The sequence below is a fragment of the Scomber scombrus genome, chromosome 10, assembly GCF_963691925.1.
Source record: "Scomber scombrus chromosome 10, fScoSco1.1, whole genome shotgun sequence".
NCBI classification, from domain to species: domain Eukaryota; kingdom Metazoa; phylum Chordata; class Actinopteri; order Scombriformes; family Scombridae; genus Scomber; species Scomber scombrus.
In genome coordinates this window covers 4705761-4727901 of record NC_084979.1, presented here as the reverse complement: position 1 = coordinate 4727901, position 22141 = coordinate 4705761, and the positions used below count along the sequence as shown (strand labels likewise).

Here is a 22141-nt window from a genome sequence, read left to right as displayed (position 1 = left end):
ATGCTAGTAAATGTTTAAATGATCAAATATTTCACCAAAAATCAAAGAATAGAGAACTTTTTTCATACATAACTTTTACTTGTAATGGAGTATTTCCACATTGCTGTATTGGTACTTCTTCCACCACTGTCAATAGTCCTAATTGGGACAAGTGGAATGACTTATGTATTAACAACTATTACTAACTAACTAACTAACTAACTAACTAACTAACTAACTAACTATTATTATTATTATTTCCTCCCACCAACTAGTTGGAGACAAAAATTTGGCCACGAAAGAGAAATCAGTGAAATAAAAATAAAAATGTTCTAATCAAATGTTTCAGTCTTGCATAGTTTTATTGTAGGTTTTGCCTTTGATGTTCTTTAGTTGGTTTTAGTTTATTTTTATTCACTCTCAATTTATTTAGAGATCTGGTGCAATTATTATGACATAAATTGAATCCCATACAGCAGTACCCTTACACAAATTAAACAATGGACCCCCATTTATTAAGATTTTTGTTTTTAGATGTTTTATTAGAGAAAGTGAGCAGAATAGTCATACATTCAGTCACTGTGTTATTTATGGATGCAATTACAGTCAAAATAAATCCATCTCCTTTTTGCTGGGTAACTCCTGAAACACCCTCAAGGACCCCTGAGGGCCTCATTTTGAGACCCACTGCCATACAAAACCTAATGGGGCTGGAAAGTAGAGGGCTTTTATTTTGAAGTGAAGAATGAGGGAAAGCCATAGACTCAGACTTTTATTGTGAAGTCGCATCGTCAGGCAGCTCTCCAGGCCCAGAGAGAGAGAGAGGGAGAGAGGGAGAAGAAGAAGAAGAAGGAGACGCAGCGGCGGCAGCAGAAGCAGCAGCAGAAGAAGAAGCGGTGGAGCGTCTCACACACACATACACACAAACTAACACCAACAGCGGCAACAATGACAGGAGACAAGTTTCCAGGCTGAGCGAGGCTGGTTGGCAGCCGCTTGTCCTATTCTCGGAGGGACGACGTAAAGCGCTGGACGTCGAGAAATCCCTGCGCTTGCCTGTCTTACTCCTAAAGTAACGTTACCTGGTGGACACGGACAGTTTGGATACAGACCGGCGGCGGCGGCAGGAGCAGCAGGGCGAGTGTGTGAGTGCTTTGGCGGCGAAACATGAACAAAAACCACCGAGTGCCGAGCAGCCGTTCTCTGAGTGCCGTGGAGGTGAAGAGCAAGGTGCATATGGGAACTTTTTTTTTCATCCTGTTTACTCGCTTATATGTGTAGTGTTACCTCTCCCGGCGACGGCCACTCCGGCTAATTTAGCCTGCTAAGTGGCTTGATAACAAGTTGCGATGTCGCACAAACTAGCTAGCTTACACAGATACTAACAAATGAAGCTTTATATCGGGTGAGCGTAGGGTTTGTGTGTCACCGTGGCTCTCTGTATGTTTAAAATAATGTTATTCACCATGGAGTTGGTGTGATAAGTTTGACAGCTAGCTCGTTAGTTTGAAGGTGGAGGTTATCAGCTGACGGCGCAGTGAGCTAGTATCACCTGTCACAACCCCCCCCCCCCCCTCCCCTCCCCTCCCCTCCACCTGCTCCGTCCCAAATATTGACTCAAGGTTAGAGGGTGAGGGATGGAGCCCCAGGGCGCTTATTGCTGCCTAAAACTAGTTTTTTTTTTGGACCCACACATGTTGACACAAACTGTGACATACTGTACATGCTAATGCCATTACCTCACAAGGAGGCAATGTAACTTTTTAGGGCTGCAATTAACCTGCCAGTTAACTTGATTGATTGATGTTTGAAAATGGTGAAAAATGTTGGTCAGTGTTTTCCAAAGTCTCATTTTGACGTCCCCAAATGTCTTCCCTTGGCCTGAACAACAATCCACAATTGAAGATTACTGCTTACTGTCAACGAGAACTGAAAACTAGTAAATATTCATGTTTAATAAACTGTAACCAGATCATTTTGGATTATTCTCTTAAAAAAATTACTCAAAATCATTAATTAAGTGTCATAATAGTTGGCAATTAATTTAACTATTACTAATAACTAATCTAATAATTGCAGATCTATGTTTTTACCACCACTTTTCATAAAATACTCATTACTTTGTTAATCTCTTTCCCAAACTGAGCAGGCTAGGGTCATTTTAAATGTTGTCTGCTCTCATGTTCTAATCTTACCCAGCCCATAATTAACATAACTCAGCTTTTCACCCACATGTCTAAGGCGATGTGTGTGTGTGTGTGTCCAGGACGGCGCTGACTTGTAGATCATCTTTTGTCAGCACCGAGCAACAGTAACCACAACACTCGTTACTCCTCGAGTCCCCATCAACACCGCAGACGGGGACATTGTGCTCATTCTCGGCTACGCAGTCTCTTACAGATTAGACATGTGCTGCCATTGATCCAGTCAGACCTCAGCGATTTACTATGTTACTCATAAGCCAGCAACGTGTTTTGGGTGTGCTGAAGACAGACGTGTAGTTGTTACGAGCACGACTCACATACCTAACATTCTGCCAGGCTGTGTGAGTAAACCACACTGCTCAGTCTTGATCCTACTGCATCCAAAAAAACTCAGAAACACATCGAGATACACAGACACATCAAAGTGTGCATTAATAATTCATCGCATGTGGCGTGTAAGCTTGGTTGACAGTCTTTTCGATATAGCCTGCAGTGGTTTTTGAAGTTATCTAGGCTATCATACCAGTGTGTGTTTACCAATCATAGCTCCAAATCTCAGATCCTTAAAGTAGATGAAGGTTTATATAAGTGATAGCTTTTTCCTGCAGCTATCTGATGCTTTTTTTGTCTCTTAAATCAGCATCACCCTCATTCACAAGTGTCCATTTCTTTGCATGACTATCCTCACACGCCTGTCCGCTCACGTCCCAGTTCGGCGCGGAGTTCCGTCGCTTCTCCCTGGACCGGTCCAAGCCGGGCCGCTTCGATGAGTTCTACGGCCTCCTGCAGCACGTGCACCGCATCCCCAACGTGGAACTGCTGGTGGGCTACGCCGACGTGCACGGCGACCTGCTGCCCATCAACAATGACGACAACTACCACAAGGCCATCTCCACCGCTGCTCCCCTGCTCAGGCTGTTCCTGCAGAGGAAAGGTAAGCACATGTGTTTGAACAACGCCGCCCAGTTTCCACCAGTTTGTTAGCACACCTCTGCTCTCCTATATGGAAATACAAACAAAGGTTTAGTGTTTGCTTTTGAATGGTACAGCTTAGAAGTTTGGAATTGTTGATTGAAGAAAATATGTAATTAAACTTTACATACTGTTCAGGTCAAATTTGACCCGTTTTGACATTTAACAGCTGTTAAAACACCCCAAATGTCTTTTACCCTGAAATTTGATGACCTTTCCAAAAGTGGTCCAAAATGCACAAAAATGAAAATATTTTAAAATGTTATACTTTTGTAAATGTGCTCCAAATGTTTGTCCATTGAGGCTGTTCATGGTCAAATTTGCCCCGTATGTATTGACATGTCTTTTTGTTAAGTGAATAGTTAATAGTTTTAATAAGATAGTAGTTATGAGGATTTCTTTTTATGATCCAGATTCCATAAAGTTCTTGTAATTTTCAGTTTCAAGACAATACATTTAAATAATTATTACTATGTTTTATTTTCATGTCTTAGTAGTACATGAAAAATAAAAAAAATGAGTGGTGTAAAAGTTAAAAAATACACTTTCTCTGCTCTCTGAAACATTAATAAAGGTTTAATCAACCATTTATTGATCAGTCAGATCGACTATTGATGCTTTCTAAACAAATTTGGTATAGACACTTTTTATGAGAGGAATCTTAGACCGGGACAAAATTGCAGACAAAACATACTGCATTTTTCAGTTCAGTCTGCATGTTGCTTGTGTCTTCTCAGCTACGTCCTTTGGTGTCCTGCTGCTGACCCACATATCTAAAGATCAGCAACCTTGCTAAGAAACTGTGTGTGTATGCAAAGATAATCTCTCTGCAAGAGCTAGACACCACAACAAAAAAGTGACGATAACGAGCAATGCTCCTCTCAAATGATCTCACATTAAACAAGACAGTCAGTGTCAAACATGGTCAGATTCCTTAGCAGACTGGGGGGGGGGGGGGTTACTCATACGTTTAGGATGGCTTGTTTTTTTGGGCCTGGCAGACTGATGGGAGGTGTGTTTTTACTGTAGGACTGCTGACAGCCAGTTTTAGGAAATTAAAGTTTCAACTTCAGCACATACACTATTTATTGTTCTTAACTTCCTCGCTGCTATTACCCATAATTATTATCTTTTTTTTATGCCCTGCTTTTACATTGTATCATAGGCAACTCTTTCACCTTTTTACAGGCCTGGGGGGCGGGGGGGGCGTTTAGTTGCCGTAATAATTGATCAGTTTGGCTTCTCATCATAGGTTCATGTTTAGGGATTTAGTATTGGCTGCATGTTTAAAGTGACAAACATGCTATTTATTTTTCAAGGGAATCCTGACTAATGAGTTGCTGACCTGTTGAATGTGTGTGTAAGGGGGGGGGGGGGGGTTCCCGGGGTCTGCAGGCCAGGGGGGTGCATTTAGGTTTGGGCCCGCACGCTCTGTTGTGTTTAAGCTGTCTCGCTGTGCCATATGACCCTATAGAAGCTAAGCCACTTTGTCAGGAGGAGATTAGTGGGGTCACTGTGTTGCGCTGCATGGAACCGTGTTTCAATTACACGCTCCAGACACTAGCCCCACGCTGGGCCGTGCTGCTGTTACACACACACACACACACACAAAAACACAGTCACGCAGGCAAGCAAGCAGGCGTCACACATCAGTCACAACCTGTCATAGAAAACTTAAAACACAGAAGATACACACACGCACACTTACACAGCATCAACAACCCACCCCACCTCCCTACAGACCCCATCCATCACCCCCACCCCCTTACTTTACTGCTAAGCACCGGGGTGCATTTGGTCCAAGCTTAAAAAGCTCTGGGGTGTGCGGATGCAGCAAATTGGCAGCTTATACAGCGTTTATTATGTATCTGTAGACAACGGTTATTATCTGTAGTGATGACTCTACAGACAGGTAATGGCTTCTTTATGTCAGGGCTAAGTGAGGCATGTCAGGCCAGCTCACAGTTTTTATAACACTGAATGAATGCAGAGAGCTGTTTGTTTAAAAGTGCTTCACCTCTTTTCTAAGTAACACACAATGATAAAAGGATAGTTTAAATGATAATAAGCCCTTCATGACACAAGTGACCCCACACCTGGACATCTTCTTTTGTCTAAACCCTCTTTTTTTTTTTTTTTAAACAAGGGAAGTTACCTCCCAGCTCTTTCATGTTATCAGCAGCGTAGGAGGAAGATCACAGGGCAGGGTCACGGAGGTCATAATGGGAGGGGTCACACCTGTGCTCCACAACAGACTGCGGAGTAGCTTCACTAAACCAGTTTGTGTTAAATGCGCTGAAGTGTATCAGAGCATAGTTTCAGTTTTATAGCAGCTTCTAACTACTAACGACTAGACGACTACTCTCATTTGAGACTGAAACTGAGCCATTATGTAAATGTCTGAGATGGTCAGCGGTTAGATGGGATGTGATTGGCTGTTGTTGCATAAGAGCCGGACTTGAGATATGGCAGTAGTGTTTGTTCTTAACTAGCCTGCACGGAACAGTGCAGTGAAACCGTAACACGGATATGTGGGAAATGTGCTCGGACACTCAACTTTCAGCTCCAGTGATTATAAACAGGTTTACTTTATGTGTGTGTGTTAAAAGAAAGAATGTCTAGTATCATATGAGGTTATTTTTAGCACTGTATTCTATATGTCTGGATGATTAAATATCGGCTATTTTTATTTCAGGCTCAATGCTCTGGGGGTTTCCTTCATTCAGTGTTGTGCACAAGTTTGCATATATAAATAGTAAAAATAGTTTTAGAAGCAGCATCAGGTTTTGTTCAAATGTACATTTTGTATTTTTGTTGCTTTTATATCATTTGAAATGACATTTGCACCATTTGTTTTTACCAAAAGTAAGACTGAATGCTCCTGAAAATGTCAAATGGTGTAACCACAAGAGAATGATAGATATTAACTATTTTATCCACCTACAGAGTATTTAAGTGTACTTATACAAATAATTACTTAAATATTTCCTGATTGACCTGATTCCCCAGATTAAATGTAATATTTAGAACAATTCTATTCCTTTACCTTTATTTAATATAAAAAGTTATCATGTAAGATCATGCCAAACTAGTTGATATGGTGTTTTATTGAGAATTTAGTGTTTTTAAGCAAGTTGAATTATTCAAACAAAGTTTTTATGGTTACACCACTTAGACATTTTTGCCATAATCCTCTAATATATTCTCTCAAAATGGATTAAAAGAGAAATTTGATTCTGGGTCCACAAAAAAAAGAATGTGTTCCAGTTATTTATACGTTAAATTTAACCCCCCTAAATTTGACTAAACGGATGGACACATGGACACAAAAAGTGTGTGTGTGTGTGTGTGTGTGTGTGTGTGTGTGTGTGTGTGTGTGTGTGTGTGTGTGTGTGTGTGTGTGTGTGTGTGTGTGTGTGTGTGTGTGTGTGTGTGTGTGTGTGTGTGTGTGTGTGTGTGTGATAATGCATTTAAAATGTTGAGGATAGCACAATCAAGTTAGAGGATAACTTCTTTCCATTATGGTCCTCTTTCAAAGCAGCCTGCACTATCACATATGGATAGAGGGATGGTTGGATGGATGGATAAAGGGGTGGATGTGAGCCTGTGAGCGTCTGTCGCTGTATTGTTGTGGGGTCTGCTTGTTGTCGAATAATGCCCACATTGTTGATGTTGTTTTCTGCTTCGACGCTACATCACCGAGCAGCCGCTTCAGAAAAACAGGGGGGTTTGTGCCCCTGTGTGTGTGTGTGTGTCATTTAAAAAAAAAAAAACTGCATCAGCACACACACACCAATGCCACTCTGCGCCGGGCATCCCCTACTACCCCCTCCCACCTCCTCTCCATCCACTAACAATGTGTCGACGACCATCGAGCTGGCAGTGAGGTGTCCCACTGTTTACCGGTCGCCATGGCAGCGCTTGAAGAGAGGCCAGCTCATAGGTGGATTAACAGCGCCGGAGTCTCTTTTTAAAGGGTTGACGGGAGCTGCAAAGCATGCTGGGAGCATAGCATTCAGACTTTGAAAACACACCTTTATCTTTCACGTGTGTATGTGTGTGTGTGTAACTCCCTCATGCAGCTGACTGGAGCTATTTTGAGGAGCGTATGTGACAAAAATCAATAAGTTTCTTAAATGATATTCAGCTCAGGAAGCACATTAGCTTTCAGTGATAGATGGAAGATGCCAGGAGCTGTTTACTGCTCCACACTTCATTATGCTCAGTGTAAACACAGAGCAACAATCAGCTGTTAAAAACAAAGTTGTCTATTGATTTGTGTTGATGTTAGTTAGTCTGTAAAGTTGTTTTTTTGGCATCATCCTCATATGAGTGATCAGCTGATGAAGAACAGCTTTGCAATTGTGTTGTTATATTTGTAGCTTTGGGTAGATGGAAATCTGTAGTACGTATTTACAGTATTACCCTCCCTCCACCCTCGCATCTCCAAAAAAAAAATGAAATCGCACACGCAACACATTTTTATCAGATTACAACACCTCAGCATGATTGCATTGTCGCTCATTAAAATAGCGCGGCACACTTGTCAGTCGTGTCCGTGGACTTTGATTGCAAAGAAACTGAGTATTACACCTCAGGCATGGTTTGTGATTCAAGCGTTTAGAATACAGCGAGACACACCCAGCTTTGTGTTTGCCTGTATCAATCATCCAGTTCATTGTAAGTGTACTCTGACACACATGTATCTGATTATGGTCACTTTTGGGGATGTTACATAGACTTATATTCATTCAGTCATCCAGAACGTTCTTCTGTAATTGTACACACACACACACACAATCACACACGCACATCAGATCATGGTCACTTTTGGGGATTTGTATACACACAAACATACATACATATACGCACGCACGCACGCACGCACGCACGCACGCACACCTATCAGATCATGGTCACTTTTGATAACATAGACTTATATTAACTTCCTGGAGACTAACCCGTGACCACTACTTGACTAACATTAACTTTAACCACTGACCCAAAAGTCAGCTTTTGTCCCCAGTTGGACAAACCATCCCAAATTAACTGGTCCTAAGTCTGAAGTTTGTCCCCAAAAGTAGCCAGTGACAGACCACACACACACACACACACACACACACACACACACACACACACACACACACACACACACACACACACATACACACATACATATACACCTGCAGTTCATGGCGGTAGCAGCTTTAGCTTCTCTCTCAGGGCGTGGATTTGTTTAGTGACATTACATACACAGTTTCAGTCCTGAACGGCTCATAACTCACCACTAAGGTAAAATAGGAGAGGGACAGGAATGCTTATATTTGCATATCCCAGCAGGGACTGCCTTAGCAATTAGTAACCAGGGCATGAGTCATCCCAGTCAGAGAGAGAGAGAGGGAAATATAAAGTGTGAAAGTACAACACAGGCCATGTCTACCCACCCTGTAAAGCAAGCAAGTGAAAGACTGAGCAATGCGTGATGACTGAAAGATGAAACAAGGAAGAAGATGAGTCAGGGGAAGAAAGGGAGAAAAAAAATGAATTAAAGAGACAAAACATAAAAAGTTAGAAGAAGAAAAAGGAGAGATTTCTATGTTGGGCTTGAGATGAAAGGATTTCAAATGAAGGAGATAGAAGTGCTGGCAGGTGTTATCATGGATGTCATTCCCCTCCCCCCCGAGGAGCACAGGAGAGAAATTTTGAAGCAAAATAATAGAAATCAGCTGCTCCCATTTTTAAAAAAGTTTTTTCCACACAGCATGAATTATTCCCTGGGATGCCGTAACGTAATGAGCTAGGGAACAACCGACTCGGAGGAATGTGAGGAGGATGAATATATCTTAGGCTTAATAATAAGATGTAAGGGATGAGAGGGAGAGAGAGAGAGGATAAACTCTATTAAAGAGGGAGTAATGTATAAGGCATTGTTTAGGCGAGGGCATGTAATTAGAGATGTGGGGAAAGTAGAGGGAGTAGTGTAAAGTGTGTGGTAGGAATGCAACAAGAGAGAGAGAGAGAGAGAGAGAGAGAGAGAGGATAGTGGGAATAGTATTAGTGAGGGAGGAATGTAGAATGAGGCCCAAGCTGGGGAGGGTGGGAGAGAGAGAGAGAAATGAAAAGAGTGAAAGAGAGAGATGGAGGGGAGAGAGGGGAGGGCATTTTGCGTGGAATGTGGCCAGCCTGTGATCACGTCTGCCGGATAGATTAGACAGGACAGCAGGTCAGACCGGACCCTACCGCTACAGAGCCCCGGCCTCCAGCAACAATAGACAGAGGAACAGAAAAAGAGGGTGAACGACAGAGAGAGAAAGAAAGAGCAAAATAAAGAAAAAGAAAAGAGAGAGCCAAAAAGAAGGTTTAAAATACACAGCCTGGCAAGCTAAAAACATCACTCTTTACCCCCTCCGTCAGACCTGGCTGGAGTTTGCTGAAAGACGATGGAAGGGGAGGGAGGGAGGATGGGTGGTTTGGATAGAGGGGGGCAGTTGGAGTCCAGGCTGTACTGTTATAGAGTCTGTCAGAAAATTTCTCAGCTCAGTTGGTTAGGAAAGATGAATGGATAGAAGGAGAGAGAGAGGGAAGGAAGAAAAAAAAAACAGACTGGATGAGAGAGAAACAGCATACAGAGAAAGAGAGAGAGGGCGCAAACTGGCAGAGCAAGCGAGGAAAAAAAGAAAAGAAAGCAGACTCTTAACCACGTATAGAAAGTGAAAAACAAAAAAAAGACAGGAGAGAGGGAAAGAAAGAAAGAAGAAAGATAGAGAGCTGCACTTTGGAATGAATGCAACATGAAGGAGTGTAGGCAGGTCAGGTGAATGTGTGACGCGCTGTCATAGATACCGTTGAACTTCGTCAGCTCGGGATTTAAAGCCCTGTCACAAATACTATCGGAGAAATCCCCATCATACTGTCACGAGAGAGAAGAGTGGGCGGTTATGTGTTTGAAAAAAAAAATAAAAATCGGAGACGTCAAGAGAAAAAAGAAAATATTCAAATAAATGATAGTCATCTTATGTCGAGAAATCTAAACATAAATCAGAATACATTATTTCTCTTTCTTATCACCACCTGTGTTGACTATCTTTTTCATTTCAGCCTGCTAGCAGACACTTTTTTTTTTTTCAGCCAGGGTTTTGTAATTAAAAAACATTCTTTCTGTCCGCTGGGCTCGGCGCGTTACAGCGATTATTGATATGAAGTGTGATAACTGATACGCTTATCTGTGAATTTCTTCCAGCACACCATTCCAGCATATTTACCCTGGCCTGCAGTGCACATAGTCAGCAGGCTCCGACACGCCGCTCCCTAACACTGTTGCCTAACTACTATCACTGTTTGTACCAAGTTAAACTAGAGTCTTTACGACTACGTCTTTGAAACTGTATACAACTGTTGATGTGGTAATACTTAACTCTAAGTTTATAAGCATTATTTCAACATATAATAAAAGGTTTATAACACACTATAATGTAACTGTCAACAACTATAACTCCTCCTCTTGGTTATAGTGAATGACAATGTAGTCAAACACACTATATGTCTTCATAGGAGGAGATAACAATGTCCTTATATCTGCTTACAACATTATAGTGTGTTATTAATAATTTATTTACACGTTTATATACAGCTTATGAATGTTAATGGATAAGGCTAGGCAATATATTAATGTTGCATCAATATCGTGATATGAGACTAGATATCGTCTTAGATTTTGGATATTGTAATATATGATATTACATAATAAGATATGTGACAAAAGTATTGTCTCTTCGTATTATAAAGGCTGCATTACAGAAAAGTGATGTATGTTCTATCTGTTCTGTTATTTACCTTTTACCCATTTAGTCATTATATCCACATTAATGATGATTATTTATCAAAAATCTAATTTTTCAATATTGTGTTATAGCACCAATTAGTCATTCCTACAATAACGATATCAAGGTATTTGGTCAAAAAATATTGTGAAGTATGAATTTGTCCATATTGCCCAGCTCTGCTACAGGGGATTTAAAGTAAAGGTTAAAAAAAAAAAAGTCTCCTGAATGTTTGTCATGGAAATAATGAATAAAGTGCAAATTTGAAGTCATGAATTGGAGACTTGAATGAATTAGCACACATTTGGCAATTAGACTTAATCTTATGATATTGTCCCGACAAGCCCTTTTCAAAGTAGATGCTTTGACTTATGTCATAGATGGAAAAGCACAGGTGTTACTAACAACAGTAACAATGAGTCTGTTCTGTTCAGGTTTCCCAGTAATTTGTTCCAGTGTGACAGTGAGCCAGCATGCACAGTACCAGGAGGCTGAAACTGACACAGCTCAATGGAATTTAGGCCCTTATTCATTTTTACACGTGTGCTTTTCTTACTGTGACATGTCAAAATGGGTTCAGTGCATTTTCTGTCAGTTTTGTCATTCTATAAAAGCTTTCAGTGCCAATGTGACCCGCCTCAGGGTCCAGGTCTAACTGCAGGTCGGCTGTGTTGTCTTCCAGGGTCAAATGAATGCAGGACAGAGCCAGAAGCACAGACTCCCCCTCCCCGTCCCTCCCCGGTAAAGTCCCTATTCAGACGCATGAGCGACAGAATCGTGAGGCAAGACTTGGTCTCCTCCAGCCCACGCCGTTGCTCCTCCCTCCCTTCTACTCCCCCGTCCTCCCCGACGTCTAGTCATCCCTCTTCTCCTCTCTCCCCCTGGAGGCTAAATGTTGCAGGGCTGCGCAGAATGTTCTGCTTATCAAACCCAGATCTAAGCATCCCACCCCAGACTCGCCCTCCTTCTCGTAACCCGGTGCTGACACCTACATCCCCAAGTGACCCGCTCCAGTCCCCTACCCGGCCCTGCCCCAAGCTCAAATCCAGCCTCACCCCCAGGAACATCTTTGCTCCTGGCTCCGTTTCCATAGCTACGTCAAGAGACAGGCCAAGTCCAAGCACCAGCCGTAGTCCCTTTGCTACCAGTCCAGCACACATGCCCCCATCCTGACTCTTAACTGCATGACTCACTCCCCTCATCAGAGCTGTACTTGTTTTTCCAAACCAGGTGCTACATTTATTGTCTTAACTTCGGCTTTTGAGTCCTGTGCTTGATGAACTTGTGCTCGAGCTTGAAAAAGCACAGGAGAGAGAGAGAGAGAGGGAGGACAGACAGTCCAGCCTGACAGCTACAAGCAAAGACAAGGATAACAGAGGCAGAAAGAGAGAGAGAGAGAGAGGGAAAAACTGCAAGACCATGAGGGACAGACCAAAAAAAAAACCCTTCTCCTGCTGAGAGACGGACCCAAGTGACAGATTGAGTGAAGGGCACAGGGGAAGGATGAAAAAAAAAAGAAGGGCGGGGAGGAGAGGAGAGGAGGCATTGCAGGAAGGAGAGGAGAGAGGTGTCTTTGTCAGCACAAAAAAGGGAATTGATGGAATTGCTTCATAGCGCAGTGATGAGACGGACAGGAAATCACTGTACATGAGTGTAGACCGGCAAATACAATGCATTCATTGTTTACATTACATTACAGCCACATTAAACTACAAGATAGATTTTAATGTCTGTATGTTTTGATAAATAGCTGCAGTCAAGACAGGGTAATAAAGCAGGACTGATGAGTGAGATGAGGTGTACGAGGAGGCCTAGCAGCAGGCTAATGTTCATGACCAGACTCCTTTGAATAATGGATTTAATAAGTAATTCTTCAAATGTGTCAGCTCCATTACACATTAAAGCTTTTGTCTTTGCTCCACCTCTACAGCAGGTCTCTACAGCAGAGCATATATCAACGCCTCCTATCAGTACACCGCTCTCTGTTTTTCTTTGCTGTCCCTATTCCGTCCTTTCCGCTCAACGCTCTCCCTTTGACCCCCACCCTCTCTCTCCTCCCTCCCCCCTCCTTCCATTTCTTTCTCTCTCTCTTATCAGCAGCATTAAGGCGCTTTTATCTGGGCTGTGCCAGGGAGGTATGCTCACCACACCAGGAATAGTAACCCTCCGGGAATTTACTCCTTTTCAAAGTTTTTTTTATCACCTCTATCTCTCTCTTTATCTTTCTCTCTTTCTACTCTGACAGTATTTGTCGTATTCCTGTCTTTCTTGCCTGTTTCTTGTCTTTTTTTCCCTTTTTTTTTTATAGTTTTATGCCACCACTGGTTTTTCTCATCTGCACAAGTTCACACTGACACACATACACAATCGCTCCCCCTCCTCCTCCTCATCCTCCTCCTTCCCCTCCTCCTCCTCCTCCTTGTATCGTTCTGTGTCAGGAACACCGTGGCACGGACTGTGTGGTGGACTTGTCATCAACAAACCTGACTGTTTCCAGAACACCACAACCTTCAACTTCACGTCTTTCTCTTTGAGTTTTTCCTCACTCAGTTACTCGAGACGTGTGTCATGTTCGGACACTCTAGACGTGTTTCATGTTATTTTTTTTTACAAATAAATGAAAATCTTCTGCTTTTAGCATCTGTACGGTATATTATTAGATTTTCTCCAGTGATTAATATTTCTGACCTAGTTCATAATACGCACTAATCAGTCACTCTTATCCCTGTAGCTGTAATTACAATGGCCTAGAAATAGCTACAGTTACATTTGGTGACCATACAATTAAAGATTTCTCTATCACTTTCAAAACAGCTGCATAAATACCTGGAATATAAATATAGAAGCAATAGTGTTAGTTACAGTAGAAGTAGTAGTGTTAGTACTTATGACTGTCATGTAGCTCCTTCCTGATTGTGTTGTGTCACCTGCACACAGTATCAGGTTTCCCTGACGCGGCAATCGGGACAAGCACCAGGAAGTAATGGATTGTCAGTGACACCGTCGTGGACAGGGATCATTATGTTACAAGAAAAGGCAGAGAACCAGTCATCCTTTATCATCGTTCTTTTAGTACTGTGTAACCAGGGGTGTAGCAGTTACTGAAGAAGTGGGTGTAGTAGAGTAGTATGACTAATCCTCTGTTAATGAGAGTGCTGGAGCAGATGAGAATAAATGTCCAGTTGTAAAAGACGGGAGCACTACAGGTGTACACTTGTGGTTTAGACTTTCAAAATAAAGCATACTTCATGTAATAGTTTTAGTCAGAAGCAAGCAGGAAGTGTCACTGACAGAAATAATGGTGTCAATAGCTGTGGCATGCTCTGAATGCCTGCACATCCCACTTATTCTGAGCCATTAACATTGACTCTCTTTATAAAAAGCTGGATTTGGAGCATGATGCACCCAGAGAGTGTGAAGAATAGAGCACTGAGAGAGATGACGTGTCTGACCAACGCATGCCGCTTTGCACAAGTGGTTTCCTCTCCTTAGGCATACTTGTCTTAGAGTGAATTCCCTTCAGTGTCGTGATGGAGATGCATTAGTTGTTCATCCCGTGTGTGTGTGTGTGTGTTAGTTATATACAGAGAAATACCACTGTGTGTTCTCATTCGTGTCAGTGTATATCGGGTTGTCATTTTCTCCTCCGTTGCTTCGCTTCCTTCGCTTCCTTCGCTCCTCACTGACTCCATTCAAAGTGTGGGAAAATCAAAGCAGCCACTCACATAGCTGGAATACCTAACCTGTGCAGAGCCGTGGCAAGTGTTGGGCTGGGGTGGAGGGAGGGGGGTTATGTTTTTACTCAGCGTTTGTGAATTATGTATGAACACTGATTTCGACACACTTGCAGGTGTGTGTGTGCGATTGCGGTTGTCGCCTGAGGAGATGAGCAGCTTTGGGAATGGTTAACAACACAGCTGGTGTCAGATATTTAAAATGGTTAGTAATTTGTATGAGGAATTAAACGGGCCTCCAGTAATTTAGAATTCACTTTTATTAAATTAAGACGCTCACAAGAGACAGATTAAAAAAGAAAATGTCAAAATATAACAAGCAGAGGCAGAGATATCCTGACTTAATGTCTCAGCTATGTATGGATCAAGCAAAACCATGGGATCCTACATTTCCCATAATGCAACAAACAGCGTCTTTTCATTGGAGCCTCTCTGCTTATCTTTCAAATTCAACATCCCCAATTTGCATCCTATACAAATTTGTAGTCCACACCCAGGTGAGATAACACTGATAACATCACTGTGACATCTTCATAGACTTGACAAACCTCCTTCAGAGCCACTGAAGAGATTATGCAACTGTTTTCACAGGATGTTTAGCACAGGCCATGTCCAGTAAAGTGACAGTTTGCTAAACCCCTGCCCCGAATTGATATTGTCCAGTCATAGTTTTGTAACCATGACTTGGCTTCGCAGGCCTGTCAAGCTTGGCATTTGTCAACATGCCCATAAATTGTTGTAGGGAAACATTAGCATCCCTATGGGGGAACATTATACTCCATCTTCCTCATCATACTTATAATACTAGGAGTTACTATCCCTATACTGTAATACACAAGCAATGCCTCTACTTTATTTCCATGTCTTATACATGAATCATTAACTAGTGAGGATACTGACTGGTTGCCTCAGTCTTTTAGGACAATATCATGTATATAGCTATAAAGTGCATATTCAAGAGCCTTTCAAAGGACAGTGCTGCTGCACGCATAGAAGAGTTAGCTGGAGAGAGTGTTTCTCAATTACCTCATGGAGCTAATGTTAGCTTAATTAGCTAGTTAGAGCTGTTGACAACTGTTGCTAGAAGCCGGCAAATTGACTCCAGAGTAAGAAAAACATTAAATCTGTCACTGTTTCTATTGTAAATAATATGCGAGAACAAAAAGTTTTACATGTACATCAGGGAGGCGTGGCTTAAATGCTCATTTGACTTGTATGTCTCAAATTGGTGAAGTACTCTTTTATTTTTTTCTTAAATATTGTTTTTCTGTTATTTTCCACCTTTACCGTTTACCTTTACAGTTGGCAGGGAAGAAACAGACAGGCAACAAAGGGTGATAGATGGGTATCACATATAACAAAGGTCCTAGAGTACACCTATAATGGACATATGGACCATAAGCTCATTTGGAGGCAACTTAAAGGCACTCTATGAAAGATTTGTTGGCTGGTGTTTGTAAACACAACATTCAAAGTTGGCCCCTCCTCCCTGGCTCAATGACGCCAGACAAGAGCGAGCAGCGATGGTCAGGCAAACTAGAGAGAGATTGAAGAGAGGGAGCGGTGCTAGTGAGAACAAAGCAGTGAATCAGATCAATAAAACATTCTTTTCTGATTGTTTCACAGTGGTTATGTTCTAAAGTACAAATGTATACACCCACACCTCCACACAACCCTACAGGAAGGTACCGCATTGCCGGGTTTTGTATGAAGGCAGCGTGTGTGTGTGTGGAGCTCAGCCGCTCCCCCGTAGGTGGCAATGTAACCTGGTTGCTACGTTTTTATAAAGTCCCAACGTCACACCCTGTGCGCTGTCATTAGCTGGTGGCTACACACCCAGTGACCAAAGGTTCACCTCCGAAACGTCCACAACATGGCAAAAGAAAAAAAATACCTACAGAGGGCAGGGTTTCTGTAGATACAGACACCAAAAAAGTGATGAATGAGAGGGATTATTTTTGTATAAGTCTATTTATTATTTTTAATGAAAATCCTGCATAGTATGCCTTTAAAGAGTTGTGAAGAACTGCACTTTTTTGTGAAGAAAAAGTAGAATTAGCAGAAAAGCTGTGGTGTAAGAGTACAATGACGTGGCATATTGGCGTGGATTTCTTCCATAAATTGTTAGTTCTCAAATGTTGGCGTCATAAAACTCTTGTTTCTTCCCACACAGTTGACCTCTGATTGTCTCAATTAATCATTAGCTGAACCAGCTGCATTTATCTAGGCTCTGTGACTGCAGCATACCTCAGTCAAGCTTCATGTGTTTACCTAGCATTGAGGAAGTAAAAGTGTTATATGTTATGTATATTATATGTGCTACACATGCAAACCCACACAACAACAGGCAACAAATAACCTCATAACTGCATGTAGAATTGTGTCTCATAGGCTTGAATCAGTTAGACGTTAACGTCCTGATGCTTCAACCATTAGCCATGCAGCTTTTTCAGCCTCTTCTTTCCTGTTTGCATGTTTGTCTGGATATAAAAGTGTTAAACCTCTACTAAAAGTTGACAGTAATGACTAACCAATTGGTAATTCGCTATAATGGGCCACAAGCCAGCCATTCTGTGCCAGCCAGTTGTGATTATTGCACCATTGGTTTAGCTGATAGACCAGCGATGGTGCTTTGACATTTCCACAATGCAACAGTGGTGAAACACTTGCTGTGCATGCTTTATTAAATTAATAGGATTAACAGATTATTTAAAAAATGTTTTGACTCACTATGCAATCTATGACCCAGATTGCAAACATATATATAGAATACACACACTGTATCAGCATACGGCATATACAGTACATCTTTAAATTTAATATCATACTTGCTTAGATAAGCAGGTTCACTGCATTATCGACTTGCAGCATATTTCATGTGCGCCGAGCCTCCACGTTTGTGTCCCAGGACTACCACGAAACATTTTTGCAACACCTTAACGTACACACACACTGAACATCGCAAATAGAAGTAACTTTTTAAGATCTCAAGTCTGATATTTAAGCTGTTGAAATATTTATGCCTCCATGATCAATTCATCTCCGCTGCTTATTCCTTAGCCCTAAATTTAAACAGTAGGGAAAAAAAGAAGCCCCTTTGTACTTTAACAAATGAGGAAGAGCGTGTATATTTATATTGTGACTTGCCTATAGGCCTTTGTAGCCAATTAAACTGAGAGCTTTGCTTCTGAGCTCTAATGAGCTATAATGTAGCTATGGGTTTCCAGGGTATTGGGTTTCTCTGTGCTGCTGTTCATTAGGGCCTCATCTCTAACCATAGATAAGCCTAATACGTGTGTGTGTGTTTTTTAAATGAACGTCTGCTTGTGTGTGCTTGCAGATGCTTGCATATGTTGTTTCCGTGTGTGTGTGTGTGTGCTTGCAGATGCTTGCATATGTTGTTTCCGTGTGTGTGTGTGTGTGTTGCGATCAGGAAGCCGCATCCTTACGCATAGCATCCGCTGCCGGAACTGCATCTCTTTTTGCCGTGTGTGCTCCAGTGAGTGGCCCTGAGGGAACATCCTATTCTCCTTTTCCTCAACTATAACTCTATTGTCAGGTCCAGCCTTTTATATGCTGCTGCAGAGAGAGGGATAGTTTAGATGAAAAGAAAGTCTAGAAAGAATGAAATGAGATGTGGAGCATCATCGCCTCCTACTACTCCTGCATGACTGCACTGTGAGAACAAGCCTTGTGTCAGCGATGTAAGTGTGCAGGTGCTTTGAAACATCCACCTGTACACCCTTTTTAGCATAATGCTCCTTTTTATAACAGTGTTTATGTGCGTGACAAGGGCATGGAGTGCAGAGAAAACAGTTTGAACAGGAACAAAACTGATTAAACGTTTGCATTTTTTTACCTCACCGACTCGTGTGAAGCTGCTGTCGCTATATTTTTCCTCATGTGGGGCTGCCCTATAAGGTCAGGGCTGGCAAAGGTATAGTCAGTGTGTATACACTGGACTTGTGCCCCATGGGAACTGAAACGCGAGACCGCCGCTCTTTCTCGAGACAATTGATCCTTTGTTTTGGTTTTAGAGATGGAGAGGGGAGTGGTGGGGTGCGTACCTGTCAGAACCTGAGAGCTGGAATCTTTATCAGCCACCTGAGTGGATATTTTCCCAGATTACTCACACACACACACAAACACACACACACTGAGAGGGAGAGAAAAATAGTGAGATAAGTATTGCCAGAGCTTTATTTATAGAGCACTTTCATCTAAGAACAGAAGAAAAGAGTTGGCAAAGTGCTTTGAAAACAGCAAAATATGACAAAAGGTGAAAAGTTGAAGATTTATTCATTAGAAAGTTGTTAAAAATAACAACAGAAATAGACAAAAACTTGACTGAATCAGGTTGAATCCTGGCAAAAAAAAGAATCAAAGTCCCATAGATGTTAATATTTAGCTACTTGCATTTCACTGGTTAACTATTGGAGGGCTGAGGTTCCAGTTTTTGTCCCTTTTACCTGCCCATCCCTGGTTGTAGTGTTCACAACAGCCATGCTGGGTTAAAGTATGTAGTAGCTTGACAGTGTGAGGAACACTTGACAAAATGGGCAGTGATTCATAGCATCCCTGTGACTCATGCAGCTAAAATGTGGCCACAATATTCTTTGGTCAAATGTGACCTTTCGGCATGCCAAAACTACTTTATCTCTTATCTGAAACAGACATTTTTTTAAAAAATCCTTAACTGAGTGACATTTGCTATGACATTTGGGGAAACACACTTATTTGTTTTCTTGCTGAGAGTATAGTGAGAAGATTGATATCGCTGTATATCCGTCTGTTAAATACGAAGCTACAGCTAGCACCTGGTTAGCTTAGCGTAGCATTTCAGAATGGAGAAAGAGCTAGCTTAGTTCTGTCCAAAGCTAAGAAACTTACCCTACCAGCACCTCTAAGGTTTTTTAGTATTTCCCTCATCTTTTTTGCTAAGCTAAGCTAAGTGTCTGCTAACTCTAGCTTCAAAATTGAACAGACCGATATGAGTATGTATCAATATTCTCATCTAACTCTCTGCAATAAAACAGATAAACGTATTTTCACAATGTCAAGCTGCTCCCTTAAAAGCAGTTGATTTCATTTAGTAGAAATGTCTTCATTGGTCTTTTTTTTCTGAGTATGAAGAATCCACATGGACAATCTGTGACACCAACCATATGCTCATTAAATCTATACTACACTATCTCTGCTCGCCATATGCACCTGCAAGGCTGTATGCAGCATATGTAGGCTAATTTGAGGGTGGCAGCGTATCAGAGAGTGCTGATGGAGGACTAGGAGTTGGACCCAGTGCCTGGCTGGTGTGGTATTTTGCATCAGTATGACCTGAGGGGAGTTATAGGAACTTGCATCGTGTGTGTGTGCGTTCAGCACAGACGCCCTGCAGTAATGCCTCCAGCTGAGAGCCTCTCCATTGCAAAGCATTGTTCATTCTGCTGAAAGTACATGATGCAACAGAATGTCAGCCTGAATAATGACTTGGTGTGTAATGAGCCCAGCAGGATATTAATGGAAAATTAACCAGCATTTGATAACACGTGTTGTTTCCCTCTTCCCCTACTTTCTGTCACCCTTTCCCCTTTTGGTCTCCCTGTCACATCTTCCTCTTCTGTGCTTCTCTTTCTCTACTTCCTCTATCTTTTACCTTGCAGAGGAAGCTGATTACTCAACGTTTGGTACCGATTCTCTGACCAGGAAGAAAAACACAGTGCTTTCGGCAGTTCTATTGCGGCCTGATGCCAACAGGAAAAAACCTCCAGTTATCATCAGTCTCCCGAGGGACTTCCGCCCCGTTTCCTCCATCATCGATGTGGACATCCTGCCTGAGACTCACCGACGTGTGCGTCTATACAAGCACGGCCAGGAGAAGCCATTGGGCTTCTACATTCGTGACGGCTCCAGTGTGCGGGTCACACCGCAGGGCCTGGAGAAGGTCCCGGGCATTTTCATCTCTCGGATGGTGCCCGGCGGGCTGGCAGAGAGCACCGGCCTGCTGGCAGTAAATGACGAGGTGCTGGAGGTGAATGGTATAGAGGTGGCTGGGAAGTCTCTGGACCAGGTGACGGACATGATGATCGCCAACAGCCACAACCTCATCATCACCGTGAAGCCTGCCAACCAGCGGAACAATGTTGTTCGCAGTGGAGGAGGGGGTGCGGCGTCCGGTAGCTCGGGGCGCTCATCGGACAGCGGCGCCAGCTATTACGGCTACTCATCGCAGGGTGTGGTCGGCGCAGCGGCCTCCATGCCATCGCATATCATCCAGAACTTCCCCGTGGGGGAGCTGGAGAGCGACGAGGACGACGAGGACCTGGTGATCGAGGCGGGAGGCGACGCCGAGCCCATCAGACGCGCCCCCTCCAACTACAGCATGCCCTCTCTGCCTCGCTACGAGCCGCACCTCAACCTCCGAGTTACCACCACATCCACGTCCAATCTCTCAATCAACGCCAACGGGACCCTGCCAGCCAGCGCCAGCAGCGGATCACTAAGCAACGCCAATGCGACGTCGACTACGCCGTCGCCAGACAGAGCAATGGATAGTCGGAGTCTGGAGGAGGATGGCACTGTTATAACTCTGTAGACTGGGCATTCACACACTAAACACTGGAAACCTGAAGTAAACACACACTCAGATACTTCCACCCACACTTGGGGGGGAGTTATGGACCACCAGATGAAACACAGGACCATCCTTTTTCCATTAAACACATACATCCATATGATGACTGTATCTGAGAAGCACAATATGTGTACATATTAAGTCAACACAACAACACTGACACCTAAACCTTTGTACGTCCTAACATTTACATGTAAAACACTGCACCCCAGGATTCGCTCTTCTACATGCCAATGACATGCATGTGTGCCATAGCGGCGCCACAGCCCCCCCCCCCCCCCCCCCCCCCCCCCACATAGCTCTGCAGGCACAATAATGTCAGAGAAAGAACCCCCCCTCACTTTAATCTACCTTATTTCCAAACCACTAGCAGCACTTGTTTTATTCCAAAAACTGTTGTTACTACGAGCTTCCACTAGATGGCGAAGATGAGACACTCAATCCTCCCCATTTCTTAAAATCAGTCCAATGAATAGATGAAGGCTCTCAATGACAATCTGTAGATGTTTTTGGCCTTGTGCCCCCCACCCCCCCTCTCTCTGCACCACACTACCACCACCTTCCCCTTCTCCCCCCTTCCCCATAAGTGACCACAGCACGTGATTGGTAAACCGTTGCGATACTCTCTCCACCGAATGAGGTACCAAAACAATCTACCAAGTGCTGAGATTTGCAATAATACTGTTTTTATTGGAGGAGAAACCACCTTAAAACAAGTCTGGGTCTTTTTAGCGTCAGCTCAGATGCTTTTAACCACTGGTCTTATAGCTGTGTTAATAACTGACTGATCATGAAAGGTTG

The 22141-nt window shown here is 42.8% G+C and overlaps 1 protein-coding gene across 1 annotated transcript; it reads left to right on the top strand.

Moving 5' to 3' along the window:
* Positions 1-872: 872 nt before the first annotated feature.
* Positions 873-21613, top strand: pard6b (par-6 partitioning defective 6 homolog beta (C. elegans)). Its single transcript, XM_062426984.1, has 3 exons — positions 873-1209; positions 2895-3117; positions 20370-21613. The coding sequence occupies exons 1-3, from the start codon at positions 1147-1149 to the stop codon at positions 21299-21301; spliced, it is 1218 nt and encodes a 405-aa protein (XP_062282968.1). The 5' UTR covers positions 873-1146; the 3' UTR covers positions 21302-21613.
* Positions 21614-22141: the final 528 nt, after the last annotated feature.

Coding starts and splice junctions, on each gene's coding strand:
- pard6b (XM_062426984.1), top strand. CDS start 1,147: ATGAACAAAAACCACCGAGTGCCGAGCAGCCGTTCTCTGAGTGCCGTG. Junction 1,210..2,894: donor CCGTGGAGGTGAAGAGCAAG/GTGCATATGGGA, acceptor CTCACGTCCCAG/TTCGGCGCGGAGTTCCGTCG. Junction 3,118..20,369: donor GCTGTTCCTGCAGAGGAAAG/GTAAGCACATGT, acceptor TTTACCTTGCAG/AGGAAGCTGATTACTCAACG.